This window comes from Ammospiza caudacuta, chromosome Z (assembly GCF_027887145.1).
Source record: "Ammospiza caudacuta isolate bAmmCau1 chromosome Z, bAmmCau1.pri, whole genome shotgun sequence".
Classification (NCBI taxonomy): Eukaryota; Metazoa; Chordata; class Aves; order Passeriformes; family Passerellidae; genus Ammospiza; species Ammospiza caudacuta.
In genome coordinates, this window is record NC_080632.1 from 12,124,827 (window position 1) to 12,142,047 (window position 17,221).

Below are 17,221 nucleotides of genomic sequence, written 5' to 3' on the forward strand. Positions count from 1 at the left end.
GCCCCCACGGGCCTTCGGGCGCCGAGGAGAGCGGAGAGCATCTCTTCCGAGGAAGCCGCCGGGCCTCCGCGGTCCCCCAGCAGCGCGGGCGGTGGGCGCTCCTCCCCCGTCCCCGCTGCCGCCCGGAGCCGGGGCCGGGCCGGGCCGGGCGCGGGCGGCGGCGCGGGCGGGGCGAGGCGCAGGCGCGGCGCACGGCGGGCTGCAGCCGGGCCCCCGCGCCGCTCCGGGAGCCGATGGCAGCTGCACAGCGCGGCCGCCCGGCGGAGCGCGGCGCGGCTCGGCGCCCCCGGCGCGGGATGCGCGGGCGGGCAGGCGGCGGTGGCGGCAGCGGCTGCGGCAGCTCCGGGAGCTGGAGGGACGGGGCCGGGCGGCCGGCGGCCGCCGCGCTCGCCTGACCTGCGTGCCCCGCTGGCCGCGCCGGGCTGCCCCGAAGGATGTCCGCCCAGTCCAAGGGGACCGCATCCTCCTCCTCCTCGCCGTCCGAGGGGCCGCCGGCAGCCTCCAAAACCAAGGTGAAGGAGCAGATCAAGATCATCGTGGAGGATTTGGAATTAGTCCTGGGAGACCTGAAAGATGTCGCCAAGGAACTTAAGGAGGTGAGAACGAAGGGCTGCGCGATCGGATCCTCCGTCTGCCCCGTATGGGGCAAGCGCCCCACCGCCCGCAGGCCGGGGTCCGGCTTCCCCCGGAGCTCTGCTGCCGCCCCCAGGCTCCTTTTACAGCTTCTTCACCGCGGGCCGAGCAACTGGTGTCCAGGCCGGGCACGGGGCAGCTCTCGGCCGTGTCCCGGGGCGGGCGGCAGGGCATCGCTGCGCTGCCCGCCGTCCTGGAGCGGGCTGGAGCCCCGGGTGCCGTGCGCCCCGGCACCGCTCCCCGCCGCTGTGAGGCGGCCCTACTCGGGGACTTCCCACCTCAGGGCACCCCTCAGAGTTTTTATTTTTCCCGGGGGGAGCCTCTCCTGAGAGGTCTCTGCTGGGCGAGGGTGCTCAGGGGAGCTGCGGGACCCGCAGCAGTGCCTGATTCCAGGCTGAGCCGCGCTGGCGTCCCGGGGCTGGGAGAGAAGTCAGGAACGAGCCCGCTGCCGCTCCAGCGAGTTTAAGTTTTGGGCTGCGCGGTGCAGCAGCAGCGTGCTGGCCCCGAGCAGCGGCAGCGGCAGCAGCGGCGGCAGCAGCCCCAGCCTCGGCCCCAGCCCCGGCCCCGGCCCCAGCCCCGGCCCCGCTCGCACCTGCCCGGCCGTGAGCGCTGGGCCGCCCCTGACCCCTCACCCGCCGCCCTTGGCGCGGTGAGGCTGCCTCAGCCGCTGCTGCCGCTTCACCGGGAGCTCAGCGCCCTGCTTACCGGCCCTATCTGGCAAGGTTGCCTTCGCTATCTCTCTTTTGCTGGTGGCGGGTGTCATCTCCTCTACGTTAATCTGCAGGCAGAGTGCGATTACCGCGGGCATGTTCATGAGCAGGGAAATGCAGTAGCTGAAGGAAAAGAATTTGGCTGTCCTTTTGGAGATTTCCTCTTTATCTTGGTTTTGCTACACAACTGGTCGACAGATGGTTGGATTAGACACCGAGATTCAAGTCTAGAATCTCTGTGTATTGCTTTATAATCCTATATTTGACATTTGTAATAGGCTTCGGTTTTTTGCCTTCATATATTTTTCTATTTTAACAACATTGTCAACAAGTTTCTTTCAACCATCTTTTGCCATCTGAGGCAATCTGAAATTCACCCAGTGCTTCGTATAATGTTGAAAGATGTATAAACACACGGCTCACTAATCACAGCTGTTAGGCTCTTTTTTCGCTCACAATGAAGGTTCCTCCTTTTTTCTTTTTAATATATCTATAATTTATCTTTTTCTTAATGTTCTGCTGTCTATGCTTTGCAATTTTTTGAGGTATTTTGAAATAGAAATAAACAATATTTATAGAGCACCTCTTTAAACGTTTCTAAGACTGATAGCATAAACTGGCTTCTGTTGCTGCAGAAGCACATTTTCAGGACCTGGAAAGGATGTAATGTGCTCTGTCCCATGAATGTAAATCGTTCCCTGCACGTAGTCAGTCCTGGATTTCTTCTAGTGAGCAAACAGGGTCACTGTAAGTGGAGATCGTATATCATCATTTACTGTGGCATGTTTTATCTAAGCAAACTTGTCTGCTCTGGTTGACTGAGTCTGTAAAAGAGAACCGGATTTACCTCTGCTTGGTAGGGAAACCTGTAGAGAAATGGAGCTGTGACTCTGTTAAGTACTGTGTACCTGTTGAAGGGTGCAAGGATTGCCAATAGCGTCTGTTTTGAGAAAATGAAGGTGTTTTTATAGAAAGGATAGTTAAATCTTGCTTCTGACTACTCATGAAGTTTTTAGTAATGCTTTTCACCAAATATGCCTTGCAAAGATGGTAGCTCTGATACTCCAACCACTGTGAGTTGCATGCATGTACATCTGCTTCATTTGTGTAACATTTGTTTTGGAAAGTCTGCCAAAGTTTGGCATCTGAGTACCTTTAGTTTGTCTGCCTTTATAGGATGGGCTAAATCTGCACAAAAACTCTTGAAATAACTGCGTTGTATACTTTTTATGTAAAAGTGAGTTAATTGGTGATGTTATAGGCTGATAACCAGTCTCTTTCTCTGGTGGTTTGTAGGTGTTAGGAAGGAATGATAATCTGTTTGTTAAAGCTTACAGGAAGTTAGTCTGTAGTCAGTTTTGGTGTATTACGCATAGAAATATGACTGTGCTTCATTTAGGTTCCCTACTGTAGGACCAGTCAAAATGATGAAATAGAGGATGGAAACTTCACACTTTCCACTTTCACTGCAAATTCTGTATTTCTGGAAATGTTGTTGCTGCCTTTTTTTTTTTTTTTTTCCAGGGTGTTTGCTGCAGCCCAGCTGTTGAGCTGCAACCTTTTCTGTGACTTTTTTTTTAAATGAGTAATATTGTATACTAGAAACAGCATTTCATTTTTTTTATTCGTATTTAAAAAGTTTTCCATTCTGCTACAGTGGGAGGGCATGAAAATTTTTTAGCCCTTTTTTGTGTAGTTCCAGTAATAGTTATTCAGTTGTGGTGTAGAAAATACAATGGTACTGTAACTTTTTTGTTTACATAATTTACATAATTTTTAAAACACATTCTTTTCTTTTCATGCCTACATATTTGTTACCCTTAAATATAAATTATGATTATTCTTAATGGAGCACTTAAGTTATTATGATAGACTTCATGACTACCTTTCAGTCTTCTTTTTTAAGATTCATAGTCAAAGTACTGTCAAAATGAAACACCATTTTGTTGCTTCCAAATGAGCTGCTCTGTAGCAGTAAGTAGCATAGCTATACAGCATTTATGTTTTACTACATTTAGCTTGTTATGCTTCACTTACATTAATATATTTGCATCTGCCCTTTTTTCTGAACCTTTTTCTGATTGGTTCTTTAACATTTTTTTGTGTTTTTAAAAAGAGGGGATTGAGGAGTGAGTAGAGGATGGCACGTTAAACCCAAGTGGGCAAACCATTAAGTTTATAAATATTCTCTAGAAGCATGTGACTAAATCATGCAGATTAAAGCAAATACACTTTAAGAATTACTGTGTCTCAGAAGTGAAACATCCCATTCTTCCCTCCCTCTCTCCCCCTTATTTATTGTTCCAGTCTGATTAGGCCAAGGTAACCACAGAAGATTTAGGATGGAGCAGGGGCGTGACAGGGAGGCGTGGAAGGATGGAGCAGTGCTGAGTCCAGAGTCTGAGCTCGTGTATGGCCAGCCTTCTCTAGAGTGCTGTTAATTTAGGAGAGGCTTGGATGGACCCTTTTGTCTCCTTGTGTGGGGGTGTAGCAACAACGGGATGTGGTTTTGCATTGAAAAATGGATTTGAAATGGTTTAAGTTGCTGTTATTTAATGAATATTCCAAATAAAAATCAAAAGGATGCCAGAGGATTGAGTAACACTTTCTATTCCTTTAGTCCAGACTATTTCAAAATTAAGTTGGTGGAGCCTTAAGCTTTGGTTGTCCTCCAGAGGACTGAATGAAAGACCTTTTTCACTGGAGTTTGTATAGAAATTAAGTCTTTTTTGGAACTGATACTTATCTCTCTGGTACCTAAGTAGCTAAGTAATGTACTGTTGGAAAACAAAAGATGTGTCCTAATTGAACTATTGTAGAATGCATTATGTAGCCCTCTGATTACTTCAGAAGGGATTGTAGGGGATGTACATGTACACCTGTGGACAGCAGGGCACAGAGATTTATATAACCTCATAATGATAATATATTTTTTAAACCTTCCTTACATTCACATTTTATGGTAATGTTACACATTTCTGTGGTCTTGTGCTTGTTTTCATGAAGGAAATACTTTACTAAATAATTTGATAAATACTTTTTGTAATAACAAAAATTCATCTTGCAGAACAAATTCCTGGAAGTTGTGAGGCATTTGCATAGCTTTTAATTGGCTAAATATGCTCCAACCTTTTATCGAAAGGAAGCAGCTGTGTAGCTATTGCCAGTGTTTAGAATACTCCAAAATGGAGGTGCAGGAGAAACAGAAGCCCTCACAGGCATTGCAAGTACATCAGTGAATTTCCAGTCATTTGAATCTACCTCCTCTGCTTTGAATCCTGTGAAAATGTCTTGCTGACAGAATGAGTACATTATCTTCTGTCATATAAATGATGTGTTTATTTTCTGTAAAGATATGATCTATATATAATTTCAGCATTACTTAATAAATAAATATTTTCTAAGTGATGATGAGACTAGCAGATAACAACCCCCTCCCCCAAAACACCACGACAAAGTTTGTTACAGGACAAACGACCTGATTCCATAAGCAGGCCACTCATCACTCTCTTCAGTGAAGGGTGGTCATGTGTTCTGTGGTTTTAATTTCTGGATCAGGACTGCAGAAGTGTATTACAATTTCAGCTGCCGGTTTTTTCCGTTCTATTTCTGGTTCTGTGTTCTGGTAACTGTCCAGATGGCAGAAGGTACTTCAAGTTCTTGCTTGTTAAACCAGAAACTAGGAGGTGTCAGGTCCACCAGCAGGACCGGAGCAGCAATACTCAATCACGTATGAGGATCTCTGATGTGTGGACAGTAAAGGCACTAATATAAAAGCGTTTTGAGTTCACATTGCTGCATGAAGATGAGGTGGGGACTTATTACAGCATAGGTACAGGAAATACTATATAGAAAACCAAGGATAGGTAGAGAAACAGCAAAACATTTTAATCCATTCCTTTTCTCCTGGTTCTTGCCTCTTTGGATTCTGTCCAGGTGTCAAGGACCTGCCACTTTTTTTTTGCTAGGTAGTGGCAGTTGGAGCTTTTTGTGCATATGCTTTCCTACCATTAGAAATCCAATTAAATGCAGATGCCCTGCTTATACCTGGATGAGGGATGCAGGCCCTCTTAATAGTGTTCCTTCTGGAGTCTTTTCTTCCGTGCATGCACAGGCTGCGTATGCAGATCCTGGTCAGTAAGGTGCGTGAGGGACTGAAGCTTTCTTGTAAATTTTTTTGCTGTGGCTGGGATTGGGGTCCAGTTCATGTAGCAGGATCAAGGTGTTGCATGAATAAAGGCAGTTGCCATTCCAAAATTTGCTAATCTCTCCAAGATTAACAGATTTTTTTTTTCTTCTTTATTATTGCACTTGTTTCTTTTGTGTGTGATACAATCATGTACTGTACCTGGATGTTTGACTGCAGAGTATGATTCATTGCTTAAGAGAAGCACTGCACAGCAACTTTATTGTGATCTGCCCAGGGGTCCAGAGAGGGCCATAAATAGTCATTGCAGATAACTGTATTGTATTTTTTCTTCCCATTTATTTCTTGTGGTCTGTGAAGCATTTATACAGTTGTAGGCAATAAAACCTGCAATGAACTAAGATAAAACTCTTAGCTAGTAGTGTCAATTAAGCTAATGGAGCTAAATGGTAACTGTGAACCTTGAAAAACCCCATGTGTTGGGGTGGTCAGAAACATTTATATGCTGATGCATGGCAGGGCAAGGTTGCTCCACATCTTGATTTGTAACCATGTCTACCAAGAGACAGTAATTGTATTGTGTAACCCCATGAAAAGAGTACCTATACAGAATTGCCTATTGATGTCAAGGTACTTGGCAGAGGGAAGCACACTGCTAATTTGTGCTACCTATTTTATGTTTAAACTCATGTTAGCTATTTCATTACTTATATGTAATACTGAACTCTTGATAGCAATGTGTATTGTGCAGTCAGGAGGTAAATAGAGCATATATAAATTCTGTTTTCAAATAAAAACAGTACCACAGTGGAAATATGTATGTTTTTATAAATTTTGAATTTCACACAGTCCGTGCACTGCTGACCACGATACAGGAAACAGAAATAGTGAGGCACAAACTTCAGTCTGTTGCAGTCGGATTTTTTCCATTGACTTTGGAAGGAAGGAAACTAAATTTAAGTGATGAAAATTAATTTTGGGTCGCATAATTTGTATTTAAACTTCAAAATTTAGAAAATTTAGTTGCTGCTACACATGTGTACGAGTGCATTTTGCAACATCAGTGACTTGGTTGAACGGGATCATTGACGATTTGAAGATTTTTGATGTTTTCTTCTGGGAATGGTACAATGTTTCTGTTCGCATTACTCACCTTGGACAAAGTTCTGGAATACCCCTCCTACTTCCAGTAAAAAAATTCCAGCCAAATTACTGCATATGTTGTACACATGTGTTGTGTACAACTAATTAGTACTGCTCTTGGGAGAACTGGGGGAGAGGTGCAGATGTTGTCCCTGGGTTTGGAGTGGTTTCCCACAGTGCCTGTTTCACAATACCTTTGTGAATGAGCATCACTATTCTCTTCCAATTTTCCTTCCTTTCAGAGCTGCCAAATATTGATGGCTCGTAGTCTTCTCTTAATGTTACAATTGTTCTTTGAAAGGCTGGTGAAAAAACCGAAATGTTCAGTAACCTCACAGGGTTATGTGTATCTTGTGCATGTTTATCCCTTTTTCCTGCTTCAGTAGAGGTTGCTGCTGTGAGGCAGAGTAAAGGGGTGTAATTTGCAAATGTATTGCTTTCTTTCCCACGTAGCCTGTGCCTGACAGCCGTGCAGATTACCACTAGCCTAGTTACCTATATGTACACAGGGCTTTATTTTTCTTTAGTAGTAGTTGGGCTTTTTGTTTGCTTGCTTGTTGCGTGTTTGTTTTTAATTGAAGCAGCAAATTGCAGTTAATGTGCATTGTTTTCTTGATGGGTAAAATGCTACCTCTTATTTAGGTATGAGTGTGTGATAAAGGACTACAGCCGATACATACCTCCTAATTACAGCTCCTGTCCATCTCTACACAAAATTGACTGGTCATTCTTGGTGCTGTGACCTGCAGTGCTTCAAAATGCCATTTATTACTGTACCCAGGGGAAGAGGAAAAGCAGACCCTGTCGAAAGGCTGAGAAAATCCTCCAGCAGATCTCTCACTACAGCTTCCCTCTGTCAGGGCTTGGTCGGTGAGCTGCTGCCGTTCAGGCTTTGTTCAGAATTGTTGCAGTACAGCTGATGTTAGGCAGTGAGGAGCAATTGCCTCTGAAGTGCAGCAGTACCATTGGTTGTTCCTTCTGCAAAAACTGTGGTGTGTTCATGCTTCTTTAAAGGTTAACAAACCCATCCGTTGTTTCATGCAGCATATGCCACATTGCATTATGAAGACTGAGAGCACTGATGTTGAATCATTTCCAGATTTCATTGAAGATTGTTTCTCAGGAATGTGAAAAATCCTGTAATTTTAAAACGCTTTTAATTTTTTCCCCTTACTTTTTTTGATAAATCCGCAGTCATTATTCCAGTGTTGGACCCATGGTGGTATTATTTTCTTCTGTTTTTATGATCTATGACTTCAGTTCTTTGAGTGAAGAGCTTTCAGGTAGAATCAGAGTAAGATATCCTTACTTCCAGTGCAATCATTTGCCTTGTAGGTAGGAGAAGAAGATAAAACTCAATACCTAGGAAAGTAGTGTGAGAAGTTAATTATGTATTTATTAAGTTTATTAGGTGAGGAGAGCTGCAGCAGGTGCTTAGACTTCAATGTGATATGAAAAGCTTGATTTAAGCTTTTCATTCAGCTGCAAAACATGAGATAAGTGTACCAAAATTTTGGTATCTACTAACATTTCATACTTTACTAGAAATGTCACTGTATTAAAGCAGGCGGCTTATGTCGCCTAAAAGAAGTAGAATCTATAAACTTAACAAAGTGAAAGTATTAAGAAATTGTTTGGACTCGCCTCTCCATTATAATTTCTTGGTTCATAGCCATGTAACAGTGTCCTTTCTGTATAAAATTATATGTGAAAATATGAAGCATCAAGGTCAGTATGTTTTTTTCTTTACTGCAATGTAATAAAAAAATGTAATTCTTTCTTTGTATGCTTTTTCATTGAGATTTTCAGCTAAATAAATGACTAAAAGTTCATTAGTTACTGGACAAAGAGTTGAACAGATACTTTATTTCTTAATACAGAACTACAGACTGGTTGAGATTCAAAAGGGCATCTAGAAATTGTCCAAATTATCCATGCAAGAGTCAGCTAGAGCAGGCTGCTTAGGATATTGTTCTTGAGTATCTTCAAGGATGGTGACTCCAAAACCCTTTTGGACTGCCTATTTCAGTGTTGAATCACGCTTTTTTTGGTCTTGTGTTTAGGTTGAATTTCCTGTATTTCTAATTGTCCCCCTTGTTGTCTCCTTTACTCCTAATCAAGTATGTAATATATGCTCCAGCCCCTTCCAACCCCTTTTCTGGACTAGCTCCATTGTGTTCGGATCTGTCTTGTGCTTGGGAGCCCGGACCTGCACACAACATTTCCGATTTAGATTCAAAAAATCAGGTATATATATTTAGTAAAAATGCTAGGCCACAAACATTTGCTTCCATCAATAAACATCTCTTTAGCTGAAATTTTAAAATTAGCAGAAGAATATATTGTGTACTTTTTCATCAAAGTTGCAGTAATAAGTGGTCGTGTACTTCTCACTGCCTGTGATCCGAAGACAGATTTTATTAAATTCAGACAGAACGATAAGCAGCAGGTTTGCAGGATAGCTCCCTGTATGAATATAACAGGTGCATACATCCAGGGCTCGGAGCTGGTGTTTGAGGGTGCAGCCACTGGAGCATCCGTGTCATGTTTGGCAGTGATGGTTGGAGGGAAGGGCTGCAGCCCCTTCTGCTCTTATAGGAATGCTACTGCTCTCATAACATCTCTGCACTAAACTGATACATGCTTTTCCTCACCTTCTAGTGAAATTGTCTGCTTAATTTTCACTTTCCTTTTCACTCTACTAATCTCTAAGTAATCGTTCCATTCCTCTGAGGCTCTTTGTTTTATTTTCCTAGCCTTTTCCTCTTTCTCCCTCCTAACAGGTACAGGTGTTAGTGTGGCTTTATTTACCTCACTGCTAGGAGCTGTCAGATGTCATCTGTGTTCCTGAACTTTAGAGTGCTTGTCTCTCTACTCTTGAAAGTTGATGCACAAAAGTCAATATCAGAGTTTCAAAATTGTCCTAAGATTTTCAGGTGACTCTGACATTTATCTTAAAATCTAAGTTGTTCTCCTCTCGCATCTTCTGTGTGCTACTAGGAGATTCTTATGTGTAGGCTCATTGTTAGTAATTGTTTTTAGTTCAGTTTCTAATCTAATGTAGATCGAAGTGAAAGCTGTTTTCTGGATTCAGGTTAACTGGTTGTTATTACAGCAGCAAAAGCCAATCATGATAGATTATTTTAACATTGTTTTCCAAAGTTTGCTTGATCTTTTCTCAAAATACTGCATAACTGTTCTCTTAAATAAATTGTTTTCAGTTACCAGTTAAACTGTACTTTATTCTTTGCATGTTTTTGCTGACGATTGCAGAGACGCTTTGAATGAGGTAAGTTCATCATAGCAGATGGTCTCTGCTAGTGCTAAGAAGTTTTATCTGTGGTATCTAGGGTGGTCCAGTCTAGAATTATTTGGCTTTCAATGCTTATAGGTAATTTTATGGCATGTTTTAAGGTTCAGTAAAACTATGGCATTTGACTAAAGAAATAACCTGTGTATGAACACACTGTTTAGATAACTTTTTAAGACTGGAAAACTATACAACTACATCTATCTCTGCTGAAGTAATAACTTTCTGTTCCTTGAAGTCAATGATGTGTCAATGAATGATGTGCCAATGATGAAGTCAATGAAGTAATAACTTTCTGTTCCTTGAAGTCAGGTGTGATGAACCTGAAAGAACTAGAGAACACTGTTTTTTGATCCTCCTGCTCAAGCAAAAGAGGGAGGAGATAATGATTGTTATTATGTCTTGTTCCCTGTTGACAATTGATTTGCATGTGCTTGTTTTTCAGTTGGTGATTATTTGATTCTGTCTACTAGAGAAAAAAATAGTAAAAAAAGAATGCTTGAATTTTAAGGACTTAAATAGTATCTAAACACTTATTTATTTTATTTAGATGCCTTTAATCTCAGCAAGCAGAATGTTTTCTGATGTGATACAGCTTTGATTTTGATAGAGCTGTGCCATCTTGTATTAGCTTGGCTGTTGTCCCTAAGCAGTTCCAATCATTCTTGATGTATATATTTGTGTGCAAAGTTGGTGTTTTGGATTCACATACCTAATTTTAGGAGCAATCAGAACCCCAGTATTCGTATAGACAGTAATGTGTTATAATTGCAATGATAAAGTTGCCATTCTTTTATTTAAGCCTGAAATTCATGTCATACAAAAGAATTGTAGTCTAAGATTGCTTAAAGCTATACATACATGGAAATTTTCCATTTAATATCAGGTAACTTATGGAAATGCTGTTTAAAAAAATCTAAAAATATCTCCTACATTTTAAAAGTTCTTAAAGGTAGTTTTGAAACTTTCTGTTCAATAATGGATCTTTTCTGAGTGTTTATGGCAAGATTGCAAGTACGAGAGGTATGAGGCTCATAAAAGAAAACAGACTGTATTTCAATGAATGACAGCTGTGTACTATTTCTAGGAGATGAGCACTTGGCAGGCATCATGAATATCTACTTCAAGTTTCTAACGAATCAGAAAAAATTATATCAGCTCTATCAAAGTCAGAGTTTATTCAGTGTACATCATCTTAGGAACAGAAGCTACTTTATGGTAATTTCAACAGAATATTTAATTTACCTAGATATCTTTCCCATAATCTGGTAGTATTCTAAAAGTTTTTTTCTGACTTAATATAAAAACTGTTTCTGAATTTGTATGTTCAGCAGAAATTAGTCAATCAGGGGCATAAAACAGGGTGCTAAGGTAAAAATTTAATTAATAAACCTCTGGATTTATTCTTTCTTTGGGAAAATGTAAGAAAGGTTGATGTGATGCTTTGTATTATTGAGTCAAATGTAGTTAATAATAATCTGCTACGAAGAAAGGAAAAAAGGAAAATCTCGTAGGTCTTGTGAATAATTTGCTAAATGCGTAATGGGCTTTTGTTTAGGTTTCACAGCTTTTGACAGTGACATCTCATGTTTTAGGAGTGATGCCCTGGTGTTGCATGACAGCTTTTTAAATGGCTTTTGGTTTTTTTATCACAATCTTTTGGAAGAGTGGCAAGGCCCAGAGGGAATTTGGAACATTGTTGATTCTTAATTTTTTAAAAATCAAGTTTTCATTTAATAACAACTTGTTTTGTACAGGTAGAGTACTTCTGCCATGTTAATCCGTTATTTCTCAGTTTAATTTACTAATCAAGAATGAGGCATCATTTTTGTAATTCTGAATTACGGGTATGATATGTCTTCCTTAAATGCATGATTTCTTGTACATAGTGAAACAAAGGTATCTGTTACGTAAATGCTGATACATTGCAATTAAATCTTGATCAAGTGGATTTTATAACATTAAATGTCTATTTTTGAACAGATTAAATTTTTTCCTTGCTTTTGGTGCAGTAACCATAGACATGCAACATTTCTATAGAATTCTTCCTTGAAGAATGTAGTATTAATCTGGTAACCTGTGTGGCTAGGAGACGCAACATCAGCATTTTGCCTTCTCCTGGTTAGTGCTCTAGCAGGTGTATATGTCTTTAAGGTTTTCTTCCAATGGAGGAGATACTATATGAGACTTCACATGCTTCTTACTGCAGATTGCCATTTAATGCAGACAGGAAGTTTAGTGCTATGCTTTTGTGAAACTGTTTAATCTGGGCCAGAAATTCCATTGGATAAACAAATAAATAATGACAAATAATTAACAATACCGAGATTGTTGCAGTTTCTTTTTGCTAATGTTGCCACTCAGCTCTGGTAGCTCTTGAATATCTCTTAATTTAGTTGTTCATGTATGTTGGTACTTAGTAAAGAATTTTTATTTTTTGTTTTAATTTCTCTGGTAGATTCCATATTTGATGAAAAAAGACTTTTCTAGCTCTGTTTTGCTTGAGTTGTTCTTCAGAAGAATCTGTGCAATACTATAGGTGCGATCTAATCAGAACTTTGCTGGAACTCTGTTTTGCTAGATTCTGACATTTCATTTCTATTTGGTGAGAAATTGCCCTCTGGCAGCCATTCCATGATGAACCCTCTGCAAAGAGCTCTATGAATTCCTTGACTTCCAGTCTGTAGCACAAAGATATTTAGTTTCTCCTCATGGTTATGATAATGCACAAAGGGAATTTTATCCCACTTTTAAGTATCTGAGAGATTTACTTCACGCCTTGTGTATTGTCTGTTAGCTCTCCTGCATCAGCAAGTCTACTGAGAGCATTTGCAACTTTTGTGATATGGTAATGAATAAAAATAGTGTATGACATCAGCCAAAGTCTAGTTAAGGAGTTCCATTACTGTTTCTTCATGACCCAAGTCCACTGCCTGTTGCATATCTAGAAAACATATTAACTATGAAATGATCAGCAATCCATCTGGGCTTCTCTTTTCAGACAGTGTGTACTTAAATTGTAGAATATTTTGCTGCTATACAATATAAAGAAATATGAGTTTTTATCCATTGAAGATGAGAGCAGACAAAATTAAGGAGAGGGTGTTCTCTGGAGCCATACAAAAGCATCTCTGTTCTTCAGCATCTCCTTCTAGTAAAGCCTTTGACACTGTCACCCACAGCATTTTCCTGGAGAAACTGGCTTCTCCAGGAGTGCAGTGGGTGTACTAGTTGAGGGGTAAAACACTGGCTGGATGGCTGGGCCCAGGGAGTGGTGGTGAATGGAATTACTGGTGGCCCATCACCAGTGGAGTTCCCTAGGGCTCAGTCACGGAGCCGGTCCTACTTAATGGCTTCTGTCAACATCTGTATTTCTTAAATGCAAGGCCTCTTTATGTTTAAGGCTTTAAAATTGTTTGTTTATTTCCATCTAAATGTGTTAATCTACTGTTATTGTATGCCGGGGTTTCTATGATTACTTTTTTTACGGAATCTGAAATGGTCTGTGTGGGTATAATCTTTAATTGAAGCAGGATTTGAGAAGGATTTGTCTGCTTTCACCTCAGGAGTACTTGTATATTACCATTAGCAGTGCTAATGTTGCAGGTGTAAATGGACATATTTGGAGCTGGGAAATGCCAGTACCAGTGAATGAGTACTTTACTGGACAATTAAGTAGATTCTGTGGGCTAGATTCAAAGACTTCTAATTACCGAGCATTTTTGTGAAAGAATGGTTACAGTCCTGTAGTGTTGTTAAATTACTGTTCCAGCAATATATATTAGAGAAATTGAGCTTGCAAGGAGATGAATTGAAAACGCAAGAAAAAAGTGAAGGAGACATGCTGGTCTACAGAATCTGAGCAGTGTCTGTATGGTCTGGCAATGAAATCTTAAATGTCAGGACTACAGCCTCAGAATGATTTTCACTGAAGTTTATCCTTGCTATTTGTTATCCTTGCTATTCTTATTTTTTTTCCTACTTCTGTAAAAACTTGCTCTCCATAATCATGAATTGCCACTCTTATTTTCATGAAGGAATATGCCCACTTTTTTTCCACATTGGTAGTCGCCTACTATTATTTATAGGGCTATGTTTCTATTTTTTTTGGGATTCTGTTGTCAATATTTTGGTTTTTTGGATATTCAAATGTCAGATTCTCTTGCATATTGCATCATTAGGAAAGCATATATTGTGGTTCTGAATTTTCTCTGTTTTTTCATACCATGATTATTTTCCAAAAGCATATTTCAAAATGCCTTTTTCTATTTTCCCTCTCCTTTCTCCCTCCATCTTAGAGTAAGTGCTACTTAAAAGACTTAAATTCTGCCCTTATTCTAAGATAAAGTAATGGTACTAAACATTAGGTGTCCTGTCCTGCCCTGTCCTGTTTTGTTTTGTGGCAACACCTTAATACTCTCATGGGGACAGTTAACTTTGACAAGGTTCCCTCTCTTCCTGGAGGGTTAGGTTTCATTTGGTGTGAAACCGTGGCCCCTGCTGGGACTAGAGTTTCCTATCCAATAATTTTTCCCCCATTTCTGCTCTCTCTCTAGTCTTCTGGCCTTTATTTCAGGCTTTGGGAAATGTTATATCAGCATACCCCATTAAAAGTAAGAGTAGTAGTAGTTGAATACAGCAATTTAAGTGGTGTTCTTCTGTGAGGGAGTGACATTAAAAATTTGTCTCTGCATGTTGGCATTAACCTACTCTATCTGTGAAGTAAAGTAGTGTCATAAGGACCAATTTGCTTAGAACACTGTATGTTCATGACAAAGGAGCATTGTCCAGAATGGCTGGATACATTTACAAATGCACAAAATGCCATTCTGGAGTTTACTTGGTTTTGTAAATTTTTTTTTTTTTTTGCTTTGAAGACAAACGTAATGTTGTAGAAAGTGTAACACATCACTAGCTGCCAGATGCTTCCCATTATAAAATACCACCTTCAGTTATTTTGTTAAGGTCAAATAGTTCAGACAGATTTTTTCAATGCTGAGTTCTGTATCATGCTGTTATTATTTTTTAAAAAGCCCCCTTTCTTTTAGACTAAGTAGCTGATCTGCTTCAGAGCAATAAGCCTGGGAAAACGTCATGGTTTTGATCATGCTTGTCATCTTCATGCTTGAAAGCTTTTCCCCCACCCCCAGCCCCCTGCTGCTTCCTTTCTGTACTCTAGCAAAGAAGTCTAGCCTTTGCTAGAGTGTAGTTTTTTGATCACAGAAGCCTGTCTGACATGACCAGGGGATGTAAATGTTCCCTCTGAGCTGCTGTAACAAGGTTCTTTTTTGTCTCTTCCTCTCCTGAGTAAGCCTTGCTACTATGGTAGGCTGAGTTGGTGGAAAGATGCATACTTCCAGTGAAAGGAGAAGGCTGAGGATAAGCTGAGCTTAAGATATTGTGGTGCACCTAACTTGCAAGTACAGTTTGCCTTCATGAGGAAAGGTTGTCATAGAGGGGTGGAAAATGACTGTAAATGAGATACCAGTATGAGAGTGAAGTTGTGACCAGAGGTGTGCATGTTAGATAGCTCTGGGAAGAAGACAAGTCTCACTGGAAGCTTGAGAGTTTTGAGTGGAATTCATGTACTAAAGTCCCTTTTCTTCAGAGTGCTGAATTAAAAAATTCCCAGTGTCCTAGATTTTCTTGGGCCTTGACCTATAAGTGAGTGAAACCCTCTAGTAAAAGGTGCCTTAGTCTTTCACTCATGTCATGAGTGTCAGTTCTCGTTTCATTGTGTACCAGTGGTTTTATGGCAATCTGCATGACACAACTATCAGTGCAGTATCAAATGATGGAGTTGGTCTTTTCCTCTATTTTGGTTTGCATTTTAGACTGGGAGATGCAACATACACTTAGGCTATGTATTCTAAAAATGGTTTCTTAATTAGTTTTGATGAAGTTTTCAGTTGCGTTCCCATAGCTGTTTTATGTAAGCCTGCCTTACTCAGTGTATTATGTGATGGTTTGTGTTAATAATTAGCTGAGTGATACTATGCCACTATAATTGTTTGATGTAATAGCCCTGCCTTATACATAGCATGACATTCAGGGCTTTTCTGAACGAAGAATTAATTCTCTATTGGCGTTTTCTGTGGAAAATGTCACTGTGGTGCTGGAAACTCTCATAAATGTTTAATGGGTTTGTTTTCGTAATACGTTTATGAGGTGAGGGGGTTTTATCTCCAGTTCACAGATATAAGACTGGAGGGTGGCAAATATAAATCAGTAAACACCTTATTTTTCTGTGTATTAAGGACTATATGGAACTCTTTACTTCAGCTGAAGTGGGTTTATCATTGACAGATCAGAAAATAAGAAACACACATCTGCAAGATAGGTGCAATTTTGATGTCAGTTATATCCTATGGTACCACCAAGCTGTGTGACAGAGGCAGGGGTAGGATCAGTATATTTTTGAAACTTATTGAATTGTCTACTGGATCTTCCCCTTGCCACCTTTTTGGTATTTTTTAAAGTCTCTTTTGCTTTTGTATCTTCCAAAACAATAATTCAGAGCTCTCTTTCAAAAAGATATTGCTTTAGTCTCAGGCCAGCTTGACTTTTGGTGTTCAGTCACATTGGTCTTAGTTGAAAGTCCTAAGCCTGGACGACAAGTACATGTGCCAGGAGCTCCAGTTAAAATTCTAAGGGTGATTTTGTTTATTTGAATTTATGCCCCAATATTTAAGGTTTAGACTCCAGTAGAAAGGACACTGAGGACATGCAAAATTTTACTAATTAAGTGGTCCAGGAAAACTGAAACATGCATAATGGAAACCAACATCTAAAACCAAATCCCTGACTGAGACGACACTACTGTAAAATGGCAATTTCCAAGATGGTTTATGCAAAGCAAATCCACAGCTAGCTGAAATTAGCTAAAGAATTGTGAAGAAGTGTAATAGTTTGTCTATCTGTTAGCTGTTTTCAGCTGAAGTGCTGTTGAAATCAGTACACATTAGAGGACACAGTACCACCAAAAAGCTGACTGTATTTTTGGGAGGATATTTCACCTTTATATTTAAACAGTCTGGTGTAATGGAAGGTGCCTTGCCTATAACAGGGAGGGGTGGACTTAGATGACCTTTAAAGTCCCTTCCAACCCAAACTGTTCTGAGATTCTGTAATTGTCTTTTCATTATTCTGTGTTCTCAGAACCGTTTTCAGAGAAGGATCTTGTGGGGCTCATGTAATGTTCACTGGTCTCAAAGGCATCAGGTAGCTATTTTAAAAATATTTCAGAATCTGAGGAGTCTAATCAGTCTATGGCAGTAT

General features: G+C 40.3%; 1 protein-coding gene across 1 annotated transcript in view; it reads left to right on the forward strand.

Moving 5' to 3' along the window:
• The first annotated feature begins 434 nt into the window (after positions 1-434).
• The window catches only part of PRR16 (proline rich 16), a 139,793-nt gene continuing 123,006 nt past the window's right edge, over positions 435-17,221 (forward strand). The window contains exon 1 of the mRNA XM_058824099.1: positions 435-596. Within this exon, the coding sequence (XP_058680082.1) occupies positions 435-596 (162 nt within the window). The remainder of the gene's footprint in view (positions 597-17,221) is intronic.